This window comes from Condylura cristata, unplaced genomic scaffold (assembly GCF_000260355.1).
Source record: "Condylura cristata isolate star-nosed mole 26May11 unplaced genomic scaffold, ConCri1.0 scaffold00024, whole genome shotgun sequence".
In the NCBI taxonomy this organism is placed as follows: Eukaryota; Metazoa; Chordata; class Mammalia; order Eulipotyphla; family Talpidae; genus Condylura; species Condylura cristata.
Window position 1 is genome coordinate 22,583,640 of NW_004567125.1, and position 22,848 is coordinate 22,606,487.

The 22,848-nt window shown below is 35.7% G+C and overlaps 1 protein-coding gene across 1 annotated transcript in view; it reads left to right on the forward strand.

The window, feature by feature from the left end:
* SOAT1 (sterol O-acyltransferase 1) overlaps positions 1-18,682 on the forward strand; it is a 52,960-nt gene extending 34,278 nt beyond the window's left edge. The window contains exons 4-16 of the mRNA XM_004688526.2: positions 503-651; positions 2,314-2,373; positions 6,112-6,219; positions 6,978-7,260; positions 7,886-7,964; positions 8,446-8,527; positions 8,822-8,867; positions 9,538-9,667; positions 11,226-11,323; positions 12,724-12,822; positions 14,626-14,761; positions 15,356-15,501; positions 17,089-18,682. Of these exons, the coding sequence (XP_004688583.2) occupies positions 503-651; positions 2,314-2,373; positions 6,112-6,219; positions 6,978-7,260; positions 7,886-7,964; positions 8,446-8,527; positions 8,822-8,867; positions 9,538-9,667; positions 11,226-11,323; positions 12,724-12,822; positions 14,626-14,761; positions 15,356-15,501; positions 17,089-17,145 (1,473 nt within the window). The 3' untranslated portion in view covers positions 17,146-18,682. The remainder of the gene's footprint in view (positions 1-502; positions 652-2,313; positions 2,374-6,111; positions 6,220-6,977; positions 7,261-7,885; positions 7,965-8,445; positions 8,528-8,821; positions 8,868-9,537; positions 9,668-11,225; positions 11,324-12,723; positions 12,823-14,625; positions 14,762-15,355; positions 15,502-17,088) is intronic.
* Positions 18,683-22,848: the final 4,166 nt, after the last annotated feature.

Consider the following 22,848-nt stretch of genomic DNA (forward strand, 5'->3'; position numbering starts at 1 on the left):
CTTAAAGAGGTAGGAATAAGCATCGTGTAAATGCTGATGTCATGTAGGAATGACACGATCCCAAATACAAATGGTGGGAACATGGGGGTGAAGGGATTCTTGAGAGGAAGGTACTTGAATGGCGATAAATGTGAATTCCTTTTTTTTCCTAGATAAAAATTTGAAGAGAGAATAGTCTGTTAGATTGATCACTTATGCTTTTTTTTTCACATTTGTAGAATTTGTAGAATCATTTGTAGAAGTTCATTTAGAAGTAGCTCAGTACTTTGATTTATGCAAGAAGGGTATAGATTTTTAACAATGCCTAAGTCATCCTGTTGTTTTTCAGTAGCCATTTCTGAAACCACGGATTAGCTATCAAATATTTTTTCTCTTTTTACTCCTATCCACACACTTAATATGGATTTGTCTTGGCTCAGCTCTGTTTAAGAGAACCCTTTTAAAAAATTTTTTTTGATTCACAAGCATTTATTCATTCCTGATGTTTTTTCACTTACCCTAGGAATTGAAGCCATATTTTATGAAGGAAGTTGGCAGTCACTTTGATGATTTTGTGACCAATCTCATTGAAAAATCAACATCACTAGACAATGGTGGATGTGCTCTAACATCATTTTCAGTTCTTGAAGGAGAGAAAAACCATAGAGCTAAGTAAGTATGAGAATTAATATTTTTTAAAGATTTATTTATTTATGCATACAGAACGGGGGTACAGGCTAGAGGTGCAGGGGCCATGAGAGGATTCACCAGAGACAGAGTAGGGAGCAGAACAGGCCGAGGCGGGGATTGAACTCATGCTGAAGTGGCTTTAGCTTCTTAGTGCTGTGCTTTAACCCACTGCACTACCAGGGAGGGCCCGAGAAATAATTTTTTTTAATGCAAACATTTGTAGTGTAGATTACCAGAATGTGGATTGCAGTAAAATGTCTAGACTCATACCCTAGCACCACTTTTTAATAGCTTTGTGTTACCTTAGGGAAATTACTTAATTTCTTGAAGGGTGAGCTTCTTTATGTAGATTATAACATGCCTGCATATCTGACCAATAAAGTAGTAGAATGCACACTATGTAAAATACTGGAGTACTCTGCATTTAAATGGAAACAGTGTGACATGAACCTCCTAAACATACACAGCTTGTAAACCAACATTAACTCAACAATAGCAAAAAATAACACAATGAAAAAAAGACCAAAGGAAGTGGGAAACCAAAGTACAAAGCATGTAAATATCTAACATGAAACAGCAGAAATTGAACCTAGAATCCAGGGCCGCTGTTCTTTACCAAATCTTTAGACTTGCCTTCCTCTTATACTTTATATATACTTGTAACTTCATGAGTAGGATATCCATTCTAACTGGCTGGCCACAGGGAGTAGTGGAGGAAGGTGATCCAGCATTTGCCACTCTCCTTGTCTTAATGCCTCTGTGCTCTCTACTGCTCTGTCCTGTTCTTCTGGACAGTTTTTACTAGAAATAGTCAACCAACATACTAGTGCTACTACTGCAAAAAACACTTTAAGAAAGTGACCTTTATAAAATTTATAATTTTAAAAATCATTTATTTATAAAATTTGAACTTTATAGTAAGTGGAGGCAACCTTTAAGACTCAGAGTCTGTTGATCCATTAGGAGGGTATCTGAAACACCAGTGCAATTGTGAGGACAGACCAATAACATAGTTTGTAAACTATGTGTAGCTGGAAAGTGTAGCTGGAAGCATGTCCCTGACCTTAGTGATGCCTGGAATGCATGTGTGTGGGAGCTGGGCTTCTGGGTCCCTTTGAGTGCTGCTCAGATTTGCTGTGCTGCCATCTCTTCCATTCTAACCAGATGTACACATACCACCTCACAGCATTGTTCAGATGAATTGAGATGAGTCACAGAAAACCTTCAATGCACCTGAGTCATAGTGAGTAGACAGTTAATGACCTTTACAGGGGCCTCCCTGGTGGTGCAGGGGATTAAGTCTCAGCACTATGAAGCTATCCATAGCCATTGCAGCACCAGTTCAAATGGCCTTGGAGTTAACCCACATGGTGCAGCAGACCGCCCCTTTCAACTGCTCCCCTCAGCAGTGTTTTATAGTCAGTCCACCTGTTCTGCTCTCTGTTCTGTTTCCGAATCCTCTCACCCTTTGCACCATCTCCAGCCTGGCTCCCAGTTCTTGTATGCATAAATAAATCAACCTTTAAACAATATTAAGGTTACATGCTATGGTTATTAATGTATTTTTATCCTTCAGTCTAAATTTCCTGTAACACTTAAATACTTTAATTTTTTTTTTTTTTTTTTTTTTTTTGCTTCTCCCAGAGATCTGAGAGCACCTCCAGAACATGGAAAGATATTTGTTACAAGACGATCACTTTTAGAGTGAGTATTTTATTTTGGTTTTGTCGATTATTAGCTTGAATTAAAAAATGAATCAAACCATTCCATTTGATGGAACCGCTACTCACCCTGTGAATGTTTAACAAGTCCTATACTTTTTGTAAATTTGCTGTCTTCTGCTCCTTTCTGATTCTTTGGTTCTGTATTAGTTTCAAAGGAGTTGGAAGTGGGAATGGTTATCTGTCCTCTGATAATTCCTATACATAATTGATTATGCAGAGAGCTAGATTCTAATAGGCAAACTACTTCCAGAGAATTTTGGTGTTGCTGCATTCTTTATATATAGATTATTTTTCTTTTTAGCTAACCAGCTTAGAGAAGTGCTAAGAATTCCTCAGATTTATTTCTTTTAGAATCCTGATTATGTGGGTTTCATGAAAAATAGTATTAGACAGTGTAAGTTAGGTATAGTGGCTTCATTTGTGAACTGAAAATTAAAGGCACTTTACCAATTAAATTGGTAATGGATATTACTTTTGCAATGCTGAGTTGATTATTAGAGTATTCCTGTTCATGTGCTCATCTTTAAAAATATATGCTATCAAATTTCCCTTTCTAAAAGTCTCTTTGGTATATACTAAAGTTTGAGAAAGCCAAAGTTTTCTGATATGTAATATAAAGTATTATTTGAGTGTTTTTCCTACACTCTTGGAAGACTAATTTACCTTTTAAAATTATATCTAGTTGAAATGTAGGTGTTTCACATGAAAGGAACAAATTAACCTATTAGTGTAAACATCATAATTAAGATTTTAGTAATTGGGGGAATTGGGAAAATAAAAGACTTTCAAATATTTTAAAGAGGGGTGTCCCTGGTGGCCTATTGATTGAGTCTCAGTGCTATCACTCAGGCTGCTATGGCCTGAGTTCAGTCCCCAGTCAGGTTGGTGACACACATGGTGCAGCAGACCTCTCCTGTCTCGCCTGCTGCTCCTCAGCAGTGTATTTCAGTAGATCTGCCTGTTCTGTTTCTCACTCTGTATCTGGAGACTTCTCTTACACCCCACCCCCATCCTGTGGACTCCACCCCAGTTCTTTTGTATGTAAACTAAATAAAAATAAATCTTTAAAAAAGTAAGTAAAACACTTTAAAAGAGGTAGCTTCTCCTGTCTACTGGTGACTATGTAGATGCCTTTCTTTTTCTCCTATTCCTAATAAACCTGCCATTTTAAAATGTTAAAAAAATAATATTTTGGCCCTCCCTGGTGGCGCAGAGGGTTAAAGCACAGCACTAAGAAGTTTAAGCCACTTCCGCATGAGTTCGATTCCTGCCTGCCCCGAAGGAGATCCACATGGCGCGGCAGACCTCTCCTGACCCACCCGCTGCTCCCCTCAGCAGTGTACTTCATCAGTCTGCCTGTTCTGCTCCCTGCTCTGTCTCTGGTGAATCCTCTCACCCTCCACATCTCTGGTCTGTACCCCAGTTCTGTATTCATAAATAAATAAATCTTTAAAAAAATAATATTTTAACAAGGAAATAAAACACATTCAGTGGCTTAGGGAGGCCTTTATTAGAATTTAAAATATTCTTAATCTAAAAATTTAATGGTAACTTAAAGTCCTCAAGAAGTTATTTAGATAAAGCATTAGCAAACATTTCTTAAAAAAAGAAGAAAAATCTTTTTTTCAGATATAAAAATTACTTATTTAGAAAAAGTAACCCAGTCTGACTCAAATACAATGATCATTGAAGGATAGGGTGAAGTAAAACATTTGTTAACAGTTATCTATAGAAGTATAGGGTGATTTTGATTTGTATTTCCCTGCTTATGAGGGATGTTGAACATTTTTTCATATGCATGTTGGTCATTTGCATTTCCTCTTTGGAAAAGTGTCTTTTAAGTCCTTCTGCCTATTTTCTGACTGGATTGTTTACTTTGTTTTTGTTGACTCCTATGAGCTCTTTGTAGATCTTTGTGATCAGTTGTATGGAGCACAAAATTTTTCTCCCAATCAGTGGGTGTTTCTTTTGCTATACAGAAGCTCTGTAATTTGATATAATCCCAGCTGTTTACCTTTACTTTACTTTTTTTCTGCTCTAGGTGTTATCTTTCAAGATGTTACTGAGATGCATGCCTTGTAGTATTTTGCCTATATTTTCTTCTATATATTCTATTGTTTCAGGTCTTATGTCTAATTCTTTGATCCATTTTGAGTTGATTTTTGTGTATGGAGTGAGGTAGTAGTCTAGCTTCATTAATTTTGTATGTAGCAGTCCAGTTTTCCCAGCACCATTTGTTGAACAAAATGTCTATGCTCCATTGCATATTTTAATGTTGGCAGGGATGTAGTGAAAAAGAAGCTCCTACTGCTGGTAGGAATGCAAACTGGTCCAACCACTATGGAAAGCTGTGTGGAGGTTCCTCAGTCTGTTAAAAGTGGTGCTAGCATATGACCCAGCAATTCCTCTCCTAGGGATCTACCCAAAGGATACAAAAACATTAATTAACAGAACACATAGACTTCTATGTTTATTGCAGCATTATTTATAATAGGTAAAATTTGGAATCAACCCACATGCCCAAAAATTGATGACTGGATCAAGAAATGTGGTATATAGGTACATTGGAATACTATTTAGCAATTAAAAAAAAGATAAATTAATGCCATTCGAAACAACATAGATGGGCTTGAAGTGATTTTGCTCACTGAAATAAGTCAGAAGGAAAAAGTAAAATACTGGATGGTTTCACTTATAGAAGGGTTATAGGGGATAAAGAATAAAATAGCAACAACAACCAGAAAAACCTACAACAAAACAAAAATAAACAGATAGCTATAAATTAGAGACACTCTGTAAGGGAGGGTGAAGGAAAGGGGTCAAATAAGAGTGGGAAGAGCACAAGGGACTAGGGTGATGGTACACAAGGTGAGCTGGTGGTGGAAACTCTTTGGGACTACTCCTGAGAAAAGAAAGTCAACAATGTAAGGAAAAATAAACAAATAAGTAAATAAAAGTATTTTTTAAAAAGGAAGCATAGGGTGGTAATCACTTATCACCCTTAACATTGTAGAGATGGGAATACCTGTGAATCTTAACATTTTAGAAATAGGTAGTACTTTATATATTAGATATAGAGAATGGAATGTAAGAATAGGATGAGAAAAACTTTAGCACTTTACATGGTTTCTGTGTTCCGTTTTTGATGAAAATCCTTTTGCTTAGAATTACAACAGCTGGCCCTCCCTGGTGGTGCAGCGGGTTAAAGCACTGCACTAAGAAGCTAAAGCCACTTCCGCATGAGTTCGATTCCCTCCTGCCCGGAGGTGACCACATGGCGTGGCAGACCTCTCCAGGCCCGCCCGCTGCTCCCCTCAGCAGTGTACTTCATCGATCTGCCTGTTCTGCTCCCCACTCTGTCTCTGGTGAATCTTCTCACCCTCTGCATCTCTGGCTTGTACCCCAGTTCCATATGAATAAATAAATAAATCTTTAAAAAAAAAAAGAATAACAACTGCTTCTCTCTTTTCTTAGGTAGGCTTTCAAAATGAACATTACTTAAGTGTTTGCTATATCTGTGCTGTTTTCTAGTTAGCAGTATCATATTATTGGAAAGAGCCTTGTCCTAGGCTCAGGTCTTGAATATTCTGTGATTGTATAAAGTGTATTTGGAACATGTATAAAGTGTATTTGGAGCATGCATTAAGCATCTTTACTACGTGGTGTTTTCAAATTAAATATAGATTATTAATTTTATTTTTTTGAACTACATTTACAGTGAGCTGTTTGAGGTGGACCACATCAGAACAATTTATCACATGTTTATTGCCCTCCTCATTCTCTTTATCCTCAGCACACTTGCAGTAGATTATATTGATGAAGGAAGGTAAGACAAGAAAGGGTCGTTGGTTAGTTGATGCATAAGATGTTGGCGGTTTCCACCCTATTTAATTTTGGGAAAAGGGTAATTTGTTTAAATGTGCTTCGGAAAATCTCAAGATGTTAATTTTGAGTATAAATTTCTATTTAGAAATCAAATATTATGTAAAAATGAATAATGATTTAAGAAAATAAATACATTTAATTAAGAAAAATAAAACTAAATAGCTTAATTGAATTTAACTTTTGCTAAACATAATCTCTTTAATATAAGATCCAGGTTATAACTTACAAATGATGGTTTGATAATTACACGTTGAATTATGTGTTTAATTTGAGGTAATGATATAGTAGTGTATTGGAGTTTTTAATTGTACCTATTTTGTTAATGATAAATCATCTTTTGTCCACAACTCTGATTGCTGTTTGAATAATTTAAGTGCTAAATTTACCATAGGTAGAATATTTTGGAGTTTAAGATTTATTAGTGTAAGAATCAAATCTTAGAGAAGTTCAGCCTTATTAGTTTAGATTATCTCAATTATATGTAAAGACTATTAGGGTTTTCAGAAAATTCACTTGTAATGAAGCTGAGGCTTAGAAGCACCTCTCTGTCTGGCACAACTCTTAACACCTGTGATCTTGTTTTGTTTCTGAAGTTGAAAATTTTACTTCTGAAAGTTTTTAATTCAGATTATAATTACATAAATCAGTGTGTATTAAAAATTCACATTTGTGTATTTTTTCTCTGCTTTTTCTCCCCAGGCTGGTACTAGAATTCAATGTTATGGCTTATGCTTTTGGCAGATTTAATATTGCCGTCTGGATATGGTGGGCCATGTTCTTGTCTACACTTACAATTCCCTATTTCCTCTTTCAACATTGGGCCAGACGCTACAGTAAGACTTCTCATCCAGTGATCCATTCTCTTATCCATGGACTGCTTTTCATGGTCTTCCAGATAGGAGGTCTTGGTTTTGGACCAGCATATGTTTTGTTAGCATATAAACTCTTTCCAGCTTCCCGGTGCATTGTTATACTGGAGCAGGTAAGTTATGTTCTGCTTGGTTAAAATAATCTATAACAGTAGCAAAAGACACTCATTCTGTTTTCAGTTGGATAAATTTTCATATCATGCCATTATCTGTAACTTGAGTGTCTACTCTTAAAATTCATTCTAGCTTCAGTGGTCTCCAGTTCTTGGTAACTGAAATTATTGAATTGTTCAGAATAGTTTGAATTATGTTGTAAGCAATTTTGTATAAAATGTATCCAAGCTAAAATATATAAAACTCCACTTTGGAAGTGTCAGATTCATTTGTTTTGCCATGTAAGTTTTTTCATGAAAAGAAGAGATCTATTTAAATTTGTTTATATACTGTCAGACTTCTCTGACATTTTTGGCTATAATGTGCTGTTTGACTAATGGAAAGGACTGTTTCAGGAACCTCTATTTCAATAGAATTTTAATCTCTTATATGTACCTGAAATAGTGCTGTTAGATGCTGCAGAACATTGTGTATCTTTGAAGTTGGTTTTTCATTGATTTTATTACCTAAAAGTGTATTGGTATATGCAAATTCAAAAGTTCTATAATCTGATATCCTTTTGGGTTTGCTTATAGGATGAAGGATAATAATAGGGAAGTCATCTTCTTTTGTCTCTCTTTGTAGATTCGTTTTATAATGAAGGCCCATTCTTTTGTCAGAGAAAATGTGCCACGTGTACTAGCTGCAACTAAAGAGAAGTCAAGTATGTAATTCCATTAGGTCAACAGGTTATTATCAATAGGGTATTTTAAACATTGGTGTTTCCTGGATAACATATTATATAGATGTTATGCTCAATTCTAAATATATAAGACCTTTATTGATTTGAAGGAAGATCTCACTATTTCCTGATTATCCTTATTTTGCCTTTCTACTTAGAATTTTAAAACATTGATGGTCAGGCTCATCTAGCTGTTATTTTTATGGAATATTAGTAGCTTCCTTACATACATGTGAGTCTCTTTTTGATTTGCTTAGGAATAACTTAGTTTAGAGGAATTGGTAATTTTAAGTTAATGTAATACTAAGTAAGAAGTCATTTTGGGAGACCAAGGAAAAACAGCATGAGTTTAAAAGAGGTAGATTCTTACTCTTTCCTATTTCGTGCTTCTTTATCTTTCCCATTTAGTTTTGTTGAGATGAATTAGACACCCCTGATGCTAAGCATAGCCTTCCTTTTCCAGGTACTGTTCCGATACCGACAGTCAACCAGTACTTGTACTTCTTGTTTGCTCCTACCCTTATCTACCGGGACAGCTATCCCAGGTAATGGCAGTATGTGGTGAGCTGCAGCAGTATGGCCTGAGTGAGGTGGGTTAAGTGGACAGGGCCAGTTCTCCATAGGCTAGAGAGCATTTAGAATTAGTTTTAATTTTCTTGCTGGTATAGGAGTCCCTCAGTTGGTGACTCTACCAATCAGCTTGTTTACAGTAATTCTTGACAGAATTATACAAATATTTCATATACCAAAAATGATATCCTGTGGGAGAATATTATGAGGATCTTAAAGCTCTGTTATCTACTTTATTTAGAAAATGTATTTTGCTTCTTCCTTTTTAGGACTCCTACTGTTAGATGGGGTTATGTTGCTATGCAGTTTGCACAGGTAGGTTTTTTTTTTACTACCTAAGGTTTGTTGATTGGTGGAAGAGGGGATTCTCATCTACAATAATAATTTAATTGTTAGTAAATTCATTAGAACTCTTGATGAAGTCTTTTAAAGTATTCTCAGTTCAGTAAATGGGATGTTCATTTTCCCGACATCAGAAGTACTTTTATTCAACTGAAAAATTTAATTTGGTTATTCACTAAGCAACCATCTTAATTTTCCTCTCCTCTTGTTTTTTTTTTTTAAGTTTTGGTTGTGTGTGTGGTGTGTGAGCTTCTGTGTATGTGAGATACCTGAACAACCCCCCTCTCCTCCAAATATCCCAAGCCCCTTTTAAAATCGTAAATCCCAGGTGATCCCATTTTAAATTCTTGGCTCATATACCCATTTATGAGATGAATTCTTTGTTATGGATTTCATGTAGAAGGAAAAACTTCCCAAGGGTATGATCTTTTAAAGTTGCCATTTGGTAAAGGGAAATTGTTGTTTGTTTGGGGAAAGAGGGGTAGAAATGACGCTTGAGAAATAACTGAGAAGGATTACTGGTTGGCAGTCTAATCTACTAATGATAAATGGGGTGTATTAAGGGTCACCTGTATTTTCTTTTGAAGAAAAAAAAATTACCCTCCATCTTTTCTTATTAAACCATCGTTTGCTTATGTTTCAGGTTTTTGGTTGCCTTTTTTATGTGTACTACATCTTTGAGAGGCTCTGCGCGCCCTTATTTCGTAATATCAAGCAAGAGCCCTTCAGTGCTCGTGTTCTGGTGCTGTGCATATTTAACTCCATCTTGCCAGGTGACATGAATAATGGTTAATTTTTCAATTCCTAAAGTTGCAAGGGAAACAGAAAGTGGTTGTGTATGAGCACTATGATTTATCTGCTTTTTTACTATCAACTCATCTTTACCTCTCTCCACCTCTGTTTCATTCTCAGGCCCTTCTTTCCATTGCTCTGCCTTTCAAACAAGTTTTGCTTTTGCTGACTTGTAGATAGTTATCTTGTATTTTCTGGTCACTATTCAGGTTCACTATTCCTTGAACTTGCTCCAGTTCATGGAAATGACCTTTGCTAAAATCACTAGTAACCCCTAGATTGTAATTACAATAGATTGTTTAGACCTTATTCTTGTTTGATTTCCATGGAGCATTGGATGTTATTGAATACATTTTGAAACCTCTGGTCATTTTTGGTTATTTCACTTCAATCTCTAGCTTCATTAATTTCTAGAGCTCTAAGAATTGAACTTCAGAAGTTGTACTTTAATTATACATACAGTTCCTTTTACTTACTCTTTCCTTTTTACCCCCTTCCCAGTAAATGTTGGTAATGCTTTCTGTCATCCTTTCTCTTATTTTTCTAGTTCCCAGACTTCAAGTAACTCTCCTTATTGCCCTTTCCCCCTCCAACCCCCTCACATACACCGAGACCGAGGTTTACTTTAATAAATTATTTTTATCTGTTCTTATAATGGGATATGTATTATATACTTGTGTCTTTCTCATTAGCCTGCAAATTCCTGGAGATCAAAGACTGTCATATAGCCAGTTACGGTCTCTCCCACATTGACTGGCAGATGCTCAGAGTATTTTTTTTTTTTTTTTTTTGAATAAAGAAGTGATTGAAAGGTGTGGACATGTAAAGGGTACTTGACAATATAATATAACAAGAGATAAGCACAGGTCTGATGAACTTTATATTTGACCTGCCAATTAATATCAGGTACTATAAAATAGGTAAGGGTTTGCCTAGCATAGAAGTGTGGAATGGTTCTTCCTAGGAGAGGTATGGAGACAAAGACACAGGGTGTTTTGGAATGACAAGTGCAGTTGGGGAAGATGTATACAGTCCTGGGAGGAGAGTTAGATATAAGTTACCATGTCACTACTGACATTTGGGCTGGGTATTCTTTGTTCTGAGAATGCTATTTTATGCATTGCAGGATATTTAGCAACATCGTGGCCTTTTATAACTAGAAACCAGTGGTACAGTCCCCATCCCTTGAGCTGGGATAACCAAAAATGTCTCCAGAATTGCCAGATATACCAGGGAGGGAGGGGCAGGAAAAATCTCTAAGTTCTACAGAGATGATTTAGAAGAATGCTTGGGGAGCAGATTTTTTTAAAGAACTTCAGAAACCAACGTAATCCTTATGTAGACATTTCTGCTAGAAGCAATCTTGGTTACTTGTTATCTGTGAAATCTTCTTGGAAGGAAGTTATTGCTTTGTAAAATTAAAATAGCTTTCAAAAGAACATCTTAGCTTCTAAATGAATAAGGTAGAATAATAACTTAACTTTACAAAAGTAGTATGTTTGCAAAAACTTCTCAATTATTGTTCATCTTATTTTTTAGGTGCACTGATCTTGTTCCTTACCTTTTTTGCCTTTTTGCACTGCTGGCTCAATGCCTTTGCTGAGATGTTACGCTTTGGTGACAGAATGTTTTATAAGGTAATCTATACTTGGACTCATCTTTTAGTACTTTGCAAATGTCTTCATGTTAAGTACGTCAGTATTATTGCTTACTAGTTTTTTAGCCTTAACACTGTGAAAAAAATTTTTTTCAAGAGTTTTAGCAACACTAAGTCTGAAATTCTGACTTAAATATAGTTAGCTAGACTTCTACTAATATCTGTATACTTAGTAAGGCATATGGTTTTTGCAGAGTCCTGCAAGAATTTATGGGTAGTTGCATCAAGAAGACATGTGTCCAGAGGGCATTAAGAGACTTTTGCTAAGTGTTCATGCATTTGGAATTGACTGGTGCTGTAGGGCTAGTCTCGGCAAATAATTATACTTCAGAATTTTGAACAGTTCATGAAAAAAATAACTTGTTAATTTTGGAAGACTTTAACTCTACTTAAAATTGTATATTTTCTTATATATACTTTTTTTATGCATACAAGAACTGGGGTGTAGCACAGAGATGTGGAGTGAGAGAATTCACCAGAGACAGTGGGGAGCAGATCAGATTGGCTGACTGAAATACACTGCCAGGGGAGCCACTGGTGAAATGAGATGTCGCTGTACCACGTGGGCCAGCTCCCTGGTTGGGGATTGAACCTGTGCTGAATTGGCTACTAATAGCTTCGTAGTGCTGAGACTTAACTCTGTTTGCCACCACTGAGGCCCTAAAATTGTATTCTTACTTACTACTTCCAAAGTTGAAATTAAGTTCTGGACTAGATCCAGAGTGTTTCCATCTTCTACAGTCTTACCTGTAGCCCTCTAGAGTTTTGTTTGTTGTCTTGACATCACTCCAAGCCTAGCATTCCTTTTTTTAGGAAATTGTGACTGTGGCTTGCAAATAGTAGACATCTGATTCCTTTAGTCCTGATGGGATTAGTTGGGGGCAAATTTATATAAAGGCATATGGGGACCAGTGGTAGCCACCATCTCATTCCTTGTATAATTTAAATTTTACCATTTATGACATCAGTGACACTTGTTAGGGTTAGCACTCGCAGTGACCTTAGAATTCTCTCATTGTGATTTAGCAAGGGGAGGCAGGTTTGCTGATAGCTATTTAGGTAAGCATTATATTTGATTGTATTACATTCAATGTATGTTCTGCATCTTCCTTCATAACTTGTTTTATAATGAGGCAAAGTGAACTAAGACTTAATCATATATGGAACTAGAGTTAATGCCATATCAAACACTAATAACCAAAGTGCCTTTTAATGGTTTTTCAGACACAAAGTATATAAACTGACTTTTTCATAGCAAACTGAGCATTATGTTTTATGTGTATCTACTTTGGAAATATTCAGGGATTACTTTAGTTTTTGTATGTGTATGTAGCTATGTATGCTATGTGTATAGTTTTACATGTTTTCTTTTTCCCTCAGGATTGGTGGAATTCCACATCATATGCTAACTATTATAGGACCTGGAATGTGGTGGTCCATGACTGGCTGTATTACTATGCTTACAAGGACTTTCTTTGGGTAAGTAGCAAGACTTAATTGATGTTATTCTGCTTTGAATCGTACTGTCAGCGAACAGTGTGCAGTTACTAGTCTTGATGCTATGTTTTTGTTTTGGATTTTATTTGACATGATTACAATGTGAAAAAAATACATAGAGACATTTAGAAGAGTCAAAATAATCTAGCAGTAGTCAATCTTTTGTTTTTTTTAAGGATTTATTTATGCATACGAAACTGGGGTACAGGCCAGGGATGCAGGGGCAGTGAGAGGATTCACCAGAGACAGAGTGGGGAGCAGAACAGGCAGATCAACGAAGTAGACTGCTGACGGGGAGCAGCCGGAGAGACAGAGTCTGTCATGCCATGCAGACATGCATGTTATGCATGCCATGCCTCTCATCTCCCTGGCTAGGGATCGAACACATGAGGAAGTAACTGCAACTAGCTTTGTAGTGCTGTGCTTTAACCCATTGTGCCACCACGGAGAGCCCAATAGTCAATCATTTCTCATATCATTCCCAACATTATCTCGTTACCAACAAATCATCTTCCCTCGGCTTTTTTAATGTTCTTTTTTGTTAAAATGGGCAAAGCCTTCATGTGAACTTCTGTCTCTCCAAGAGACTAAAGTGTCATTGTGGCATTCTACATTCTTTAGAACAGCTGTACAACAATGAAATGTAATCTTGACTCTCATGGTTGATTAATGCTGCTAGCTCTAAATTGCTCAGTTTTATTGTTAAGTACTGATACAGGGCAGGAAGGGTCACTATAAAACTGGCCAAGGACACTACCCAAATAGTTTACCAGCTACTGTCTGAGTTCTTCACCCATGTACACAATTGTAAGACTACTTGGGATCTGAGAACAACAACAATGGAATTTATTTAACAATCCAGGGAAAAAAACAGAGTTACTGAGATCAAAAATGTGCTTTACCTCACCCAAAGCAATGTCCAATGTTTTTTAGTTCTAAATAAAAGCAGCTAAGATGGTGTCTTTCTGCCACTAAGGATGTAGAGCTCCTCTCCTGAACAATAGCCACATTTCCAAGATGGTGTCTTCCTGCCTCTGTCTACCTGGAGCACAAGGCATCCAGAATCTAGGCCAGGTTCCAACTCAAGACAGCAGAAGATGCAACAAGAAATGCTCCCAGAGCTGTCTGGACTCCCCAGTGAGGCACCAGAGAAGCGACACTCAATACAACAATTACAGAGGCTAAAAATTCAGACAAATGCCACACTCACACAGCTCAGTGAGGCTCCCTGATCAGTTGCTCCATTCCCAAAATGTGGTACATTTTAGCATTTTCCCTGGGACTGTGTGTCCTCACCAGCAACTCCCCTTCCAGGGGGCACCAACTGTAACAGTCCTGGCTTCAGCCACAGGTTACAGTAAGGTACTACATGAGTAAGTTGAGAGCATCTTCTGGTGCATATAGCGCCTTACTTTTGTTTGTAAGGTTAATTTCACTTATGGAAAGACCAGCACCTTCTTTCTAGATCTTATTTTACTACCTTTAATGCTAGAGCAGATAATGCTTAAAAGATTGAAATTCGAGGTGTTTATTTTTATATGAAAACTGTTACAGTCAATCCTAGCAATTTTCAAATATAAGTTAATGTTTTTGGAAATATGCCCAGATCTCTTTACATTAATTAATGGTTTTTGAAGTGCCTCATTTTAATAAAATAAGAACTTACATGCATAAATGTATTTTGTAATACTGTAATACATTTGGATTAATAAAAGAACACATTTGGAAAATCAAATATAACAATAATCAAATAAGTGCCTTTTTTAATATTTTGATTTATCCTAGTTATTCACTAAGAAATTCAAATCGGCTGCGATGTTAGCCGTGTTTGCTGTGTCTGCTGTGGTACACGAGTATGCTATGGCTCTTAGCTTGAGCTTCTTTTATCCGGTGCTCTTTGTGCTCTTCATGTTCTTTGGAAGTAAGTATTATGGCATGTTGTGAGTACTGAGTACTATGAGAAAAGAGAAAAATAAGAAAATGGAAGTATAAAATCAATGTAGAATGTAGACACTAGGTTGTAAGCACTTAGCAGATGTATTTGATGACACATTGGTTGTGATTACCCACAACTCTGTTTCAAGGTGCTTATACTTTGAAGTAGAAAGTACTAAATAACCTTTTAAATGTGATGGATAACACTGATCAATGGTCATAAAAAAACCGTAACAGCTTCCCTAATTCTTAAATTCTTTTAATGTTCATCATCTGAGGGGGAAAAAAAACTAACCCTTTTTGGATTGGGTCGAGAGGAACAAGTTAGAACTTAAATGATTCCATAAAATATTTTCCTACCTGTTCTGAATACTCCCTGATTTCCAATTACTGATTTGTAAATTCTGACACTTTAGCTTTTATTTATGAGACCGGTGACTGGAGTGAAACATGTATGCAAACAGTTGATGCTTACTGGGGTGAATAAAATATTACAGCAGATATCTGAAGCCCCTCATCTTCTAATTGGTCACCTTTTGATGGCTGTGCTTTTTTTGTTTTGTTATCTTTCTAACTTTAGTGACTTTCAACTTCATTGTCAACGATAATCGGAAAAGGCCAATTTGGAATGTTATGATGTGGACATCCCTTTTTGCTGGTCATGGCGTCCTCCTTTGTTTATATTCTCAAGAGTGGTATGCACGTCAGCACTGTCCTCTGAAAAATGTGAGTCCTCAGAGTGGAGTGGAGAAGTGACCCATTTGCCCTTTAAACATGGGGGTCAGTGCTCCTTATTAAGGGGAAACAGTGTAGAGGACACTATGATGAGTTTATTTTAAGGGCAGGAAAGGAGGGTGAGAAAGCTTTAGCTTACTAACCAATCTTGTTGCACTGGCCTGGAAATTTTTTATTCTTTTGGTTTTCCTCACCTTGAACTTGCCCACCTCTTGGTTTTCTTTTTGTCTTTCACTGCTTTTTCTTTAGTTCCTTCTGTTTTTCTTCCTTTAAAGTGAGGGTATTCGTTAGGGTTTTCCGCAAAGGCATGTGTCGTCCCCCCCCCACCAACTACTACCTAACACACGAATTTTACCTCTTCTTTCCCAGTGTAGTAAACTATAAATGTTCAGACACTCATGCCTAGGATCCTACTTTCCTTGATTTCATCACTTTTTTTTTCCGTAATTAGGTGAAAGTCTCATTCTTAAGAGTTTAGCTTTTAATTGCATATGGATAACTCCCAAGTATTTAGGGGGTACCTATGTATTTCTATAGGTACCTAACTGCATATGGTGACTATCAATTCAATCTGTTTTTTTCTCAAAGCTTCACCTAAATGTCCACTTTTTTATTTTGTTGCCCTAAAGCTCCATCCTTACTCCTGCTTTAAACCGCCCTCTCTTTTGCATTTGAATTTCTCTGCATTCTGTTAGTGTGCATTTTGCATACTAACAAACCCATTCTCTATACTCAGTTCCACTTGTGAGATTAATTTTGACAAGATCCAATTTGTATTCAACAGCTTGCATGAAGCTTTTTGAAACTCTCATTCTGGTCTCTTTCCTATTTAATATTACTTCATCCATTGCTCAAAACACTAATTTAAACCTTGTATTATAGTAGTGTGTGTTTGTGTGTGTGTGTGTGTGTGTTGCATCTATATATTTTTTTAAAAGATTTTATTTATTTGTGCATACAGAACTGGGGTACAGGCCAGAGGTGCAGGGGTGGTGAGAGGATTCCCCAGAGACAGAATGGGAGTAGAACAGGCAGACCTACACTACTGAGGAGAGCAGGGGGCGAGACAGGAGAGGTCTGCTGTGCCATGTGGGGCACCTCCAGGGCAGGGATCGAACTTGCACCAAGGCGGGCACGGCATGGCTTAGCTTCGCAGTGCAGTACTGCAGCCTGCTGCACCTCCAGGGAGGACCCACATCTGTATATTTTATTTTCCATAACCTACCACCATTGATATTTTAGGCTACTCCCAGTCAAGTGTTCAAAAGATACAACATGAAAGATTAGTATTTGGAATTTGGTGAGAGGCCATTTGATTGTGTAGCATTGACTAGACTTTAAAAGCTTTATGTTAAGCTTCTAAATCAAATAAATTTGTACTGTAAATAATGAATAATAATTTGTACATAAAATAATGACCTTCTGTTAAATTCGTGAGCTCCTTATAGTTTAATGGTTACTGAAATGCTAGGAGGCATTTAGAGATATAGAGTATATATATTAATACCCTGTCTGCTTCCGTACATCAGTCACATAGTGCATACAAATAAGCTGTTTTTCATTCTTTTCCTCTCGAAGCCCTCGTTTCTGGATTATATCCGGCCACGTTCCTGGACATGTCGTTACGTGTTTTAGAAACTTGGATTTTGTTTCTTCTTTGACATTGAAGACTGGCTATTCTGCCTTCTTTGGGGCCACCATGTTTCCAGCTGTTACTGAAGTTACTGTGTTACTTGGACCACGCCAGACATTACACATGGTTTACTCCATTCCTAGGTCACCTGAAGCTGAGTTGTGGAAGTACTGGAATCTAGTACTCTTAAGCAGTACTCTTCCCCCACTTTTGGGAGACGGGAAACTTCAAACTGACATAATGACAGATTTTTTGTGGGATCATACTAGCTTAAGTCTTAGTAATTATGTTTTTGTTTTTTTTAATTCTGTGTAATTGGAGACTAAACATCATATTTTTGTGGCCACTGAATTAGTCAAAACACATGAAGAAATTGTAGTAATCTCTGGCTTAAAAATTTGTAATGCATATTGCTAAACTGTTTGCCAATCAACCATTCAATTGGAAAAGGAAATAATTTTTCATGTTTTGCTATTTTGAGTATGAAGAGACAAAATATCTATTTTCCAAGGTAATTTTGTTACACATATTAATTTTTATTATCACTATTTTTTTTTTTTAAGTTCGGTTTTCAGTTGTTTACTTGTTTTTCCCATGCAATAGCACATTTTCTGTCAGGCAAAAATAATGTCTTTTACTTTGAATTCTTCAGTTTGCAACCATATTACATGTTGAGGGAAATACAAAGGAGGAAGAGAAAAGTAGCACAGGGTAAAGAAAAATATTTTCTCTCCTAACTTCCAAAGTGATTTTTAAAAAGACCCAGTCATCATGCATTTGAATTAATATATCATGAAACTTACGGAGAGGTATTTTGTTTAAAGTCTAAGGAATTAAAGATACTTTTACAAGTATCTTCTGATGCAATTGTTTTATTGTCTAATAATACTAGCTTGAATTACTTTGCAGACTACAAAGTCTGTAACATCAGTATTAATCAGCTCTACTAAAATTTAAAATAATTATTAAAGATCCAGAAGCTGGCTTCTGCATTTGTTCAATTATTATATTTTAATGGTAGTATAGCGTTCTGTGAAACAAATTAGTATTTGATTATTTTCAAGAAAATGTACTCTATTATGTAATATTCCCATATTATAAGATATCCATTGGTAGCACAATGTGGTATATAGAAATTATTTTGTTTGTATATATGAGGTATAATTATGTGTGTAAAGATTGAACATTGAAAGAGATATCAGTGACCATGTAGTTCAACTTTCTATCCCACAAATGAGACTTTTATCCAAATGATTGTTACAATTTGGTATAGCCCATTTAGGAGGCTATACTGATATTCTAACAGCTCTACTGCTGTCCAGATGTTTTGGGAAATCTTGTTTGAATTGTTTTAAAGTCAGGGTGAGTCAAACAAATAGGTAAACAGGGTTTCTTTTAAGTCACAGTTTGACTCCTGCATAGTCAGACATTTTATTCCTCATACCTTTGATGCAGACAACTTTGGACAGTTCTCAAACATCAAACCCAGCTTCGACAGATAAAAGTGCACCTCACAGGACATCATTATTATTATTATTATTATTATTTTAAAGAAATTTCTGGGTTGTCTTTATTCGGCATTCCCACACACAGACAGGACATTATTTTTAAAAAAAGATGTTCTGTGTGTCCCCAAGCAGTAGTTTTGTATACTGTAAAGCAACTATAACTTCCAGCCCATTGCTTTAATATAGCTTGTAATTTCTGGCATTTTTAATAGAATAAAAATGAGTCAGTGACTTGAATTTAATAAATAAATTTTAAATTTCATGAGGAATCTGAGAAAAATTTCATAGGTTTCTGACAGATGATGAGTCGTTCTGTAATGAGAGAGAATGGAATCTTTAGATCTGTTAAGTACTGTAAATATACACTGTTACTGAGAAGACTTCTTGCTTTGTACTGTTGCTGAATATACTTGTATCTGTTGGGTTGATCAAGGCTATTTAAGAAAAACATTCATCTTCTGTGTTTATAGTGATTTCTCCTGCCCAGGATTTTTAAGTGACAACAAAAGACATTGCATCACTAAAGTCTTAGAATGCTAAGACTGACCTAAGGAAATTTCTGAGACACTTAAAAAAAAACACTTTCTGTGAAAGAATCTAATTGCATAGCCATGGTCTTATTGCTAGCTGCTTTTAGCAAAAGTCTTTTCTTTAAACCATGACCTACTCTCTTTACATAAATAAAAATGAAACTGAAATCTCTTACTAAATCTTGTTTCAGAAAGATTTATTTATTCTTGCTTGCAAATAGAGATGAAAATTATTTTCAGTTATGGGATGGTACTTTTTTCCTTGTGAAAAGTAGTGAGTATACAGTTTCTATCCTGGAAAAAGTAATGAGTGTAACCATTATTTTGGGTTCATTACCCAAGACAGGAGCTAAAATCGCTTTGTCATAAATTTATTAAAATTTTGTCATAAGTTTGTTATTCTCAATCCTGAATAATGAAGCAAAGTAGAGTTTTGTTTTGCCTTTCATTGATTAGTCTATGGTGGTTGCCTAGGTAACAAGTTGCTTGCATTATAATTTAATTTGAAAATTGAGGCATCTTTTCACCTGTTGATACATTTGGAATTAGTAGGAATGGGGGAAATGTTACTTTCTTTTTCAGTGATTGCAAGGTTAAAAGTGGATGACACTGTCAGGTTAAAAAAAAAAAACGTGTGTAACTATTCTTTATTCGTAAACACAGATCATTTTAGAGAGTAATTCATTTGGTATAGACAATTTTAGTATTGTTTAAAAATTTACTTGTATGAAAAATTGAATCTCAAAGGTTTTATAGAAAACTTGAAGTTATGTGTTTTAAAAAATTCATCATGTAGGCTTTCATTTATAAAAGGTGTCACGTACAAATTATTGAGGTCTTTCATGCAGAGATACATTTGTTTTAAATAATTTTTAGTAAACTTCATTGCTTTGTGTAGGGAAAATAATGATGGTAAAATAATAACTAGAGCAAATAGGTGGTCTGGTGTAGTGCAGGACCTTAATTGTCTCACTTAAGCCCAAGCAATAAAACATGGCATGGCTTCTGGTTGAAGCCATTAGTGGAGGGGCCCAGAGTTCTTTTGATTGGTATATCCATTTTCTCACCACAAAAATACCCACCTTGAAAATCATTTTTACTGTAAAAACAAAAGTGTCATGGATTTTTTTTTTTAATTAAAACAGCTTTGTGCTTATTTATGACATGACCTTGGTCAAAGTTGCTTATCAGATCCACAGTTTTCCTCATCTATAAAATGGAGTCAATAACTATCTCATAGGATAATTGCAAAGCGCCAACCCTAGCCAAAATAGAGCCTTACTAATCATCCATAAATTCTAAACCTAAATCATCATGGAGTCTTTCACAGTGTTAATGTTTCAAATGCTACTATTCCTGAGAATGTATGTGTTTCTTTAAAATATAGTCTCAGAATATTGTGCATTTGTATTTCATCTAGACTCATCCATAATGAAACTGGCATGAATTTACCAGGGTTGTTAAAAGCAGTCCTGTTCCCACTATTCCAAAATTACTTTTGACTTGTATGTTTAGCATTGGGGTAGGAGGTTAAGCTTATGAAAAGAAATGCATTTCTGCTTTTACCTAGGTACTTAAGCCAAGTGTTCAGTATGTATGCTTAAGTTTTAGAATTTACAAGGAAGAAAATTAATGAGACCTTCTGCTATTGTAAAGGGTGAATATAGTCAGGGAAAGTAGAGTAATAACTTTCTTAATGGAAGATTTCATACTTATTAGTAAAGTTTAAGTAATTTGCTTACTAATTTTGTGCAAAATTTAATATAAATTTAGGCATTTACATAATACAGCATATGTATATGTACTATCAAGCATATATATATACACTATCAAAGAAAAATCTGTCATGGATTTTAATTATCTCTGGGTTTTATTCTTAAACTGGTTAGAAATTGAATGGGCTAGGCATTAATCTTTTGAGGAGTACAGTGAATACTGTTGGTCAAGCTTAGACAAGTAGCTAGTTAGTTTCTAACATCATTAAGTTCTATGGGTTTTTGTAAACCCAGTTTATAAATAATAAGCTTAGACAAGTAGCTAGTTAGTTTCTAACATCATTAAATTCTATGGGTTTTTGTAAACCCAGTTTATAAATAATATAAATAAAATAAGGCCACTCTGGTTAAAACAGGGAAAGTGGATCTTTTCTCACATGGTCCACCATGCTCTTCGCTACCCTAAATTTAAAACCCAGTTTGAAAATCAATAATGACTATATTAATGGTTTTAGGTTAGTAGGAAAGAGGAATAATTAATGTAATCTAAATCCTTAATTAAATTTCCTTTGGAATAGAAGCACATTCTAAGAGCTAGTTTTGATTTGAGAATCGGAGTAATTTTATTCCCTTTTCTATCCCCCCAGGGAATAAAATTCAGATTTCTTATACTCTTAAGGTCTAAAATGCCCAATTTTCAACAACAAAAGTACTAGAGTGAAAAAGGAAGAATAACCCATAAACAGGGAAAAAGTCAATTGAAAAGCCCAGGTATTTGTATTTCACACACTCTTCTCCCCACTTCTGTCCCTCTCTGGTAGGCTCAGTTCTACAGTGAGACTTGTAGAGCTTGTTACTGGTTTGGTTCTGTTGATAGCTGACCCCCTTTTCCTCTCTCTGTTCCACATAAAAGTGAAACAGTTAATTTTAGAAGTGATATAGTTGTAAAAAATCTAAAACTGCCTCTGTATCCTTTTTTCTTCCCTCATTTCTACATTACTACATTCACATGTCAGCATGCCCTTCCCCAGGGAGTGCTAACCTTTAAGCTTGCAAATACTTCATCTGCTTTGTGATGGATTATTTGTTTGTCAAAAGAAAGTAGAAGGCTTTTTCTGTTTCAGATACCTTTGAAAGAGGAAGTAATTGGTGCACCAGGTGTTTAGAGATAGTTTGAATTCCCATGTAGAAATGTGCCAATTTGAGAGGGTTGGGAAGAATTCAAATCCCAGCCAACGCTCTGCTGTGTGGCCCAGTGTCACAGCTTCCTGTGTCCCTTACAGTTTGTGCATTAAGTCCATAGTGTTCTGAGAGATGCAGAAACGTTACGTAAACCTGGTTGCCTTAAAGGATTTTTTGTAATTATAGATGTTTTTCCTCATTTTTGTTTGCTCTTTTGCTGGGTTCCTATCCCCCATCCTTGTTTGTCTAATCGCCTGTGTTATCACATTGTACAATGTTCATTGTATTAAGTTTAGCTTAAAATTTAACTAAAAATAATTACACAAAAAATAATATACACATAAAGAAGTGACCATATTAGCTATATTTCATGTTCATCAGCAAAAGAAAATGCAAATAACTGAATTGAACTTTACTTCCTGGGAAATGGAGCAGAGCCATGGTACAGGTTACAATGAAATAAATAATGGGACCCAGTTGTCACTTTGCATTAAAAAAAAAAAACCTAGTGGAGCCTACCCTCTGATCTAAGCTCATTGTCTCATTCCTTTTGCTGTTGCTCTTTTAAAATTTTGTGAATCAGGGAATTTCTGAAAGTGCACACACACACTAACCCCAGGTGTAGAAATGGACTGATTTCTAATGAAAAGTGAGGTTTGTTGGTGAGAGGAAGTGTGCCTTTTTAGATAAGATTGGAGCAACTTATCTTACTCTAGAGACTCTCATAATAGTAACCTATTATAAGTAAGGTTGAGTTAAAGTTAGGTTCC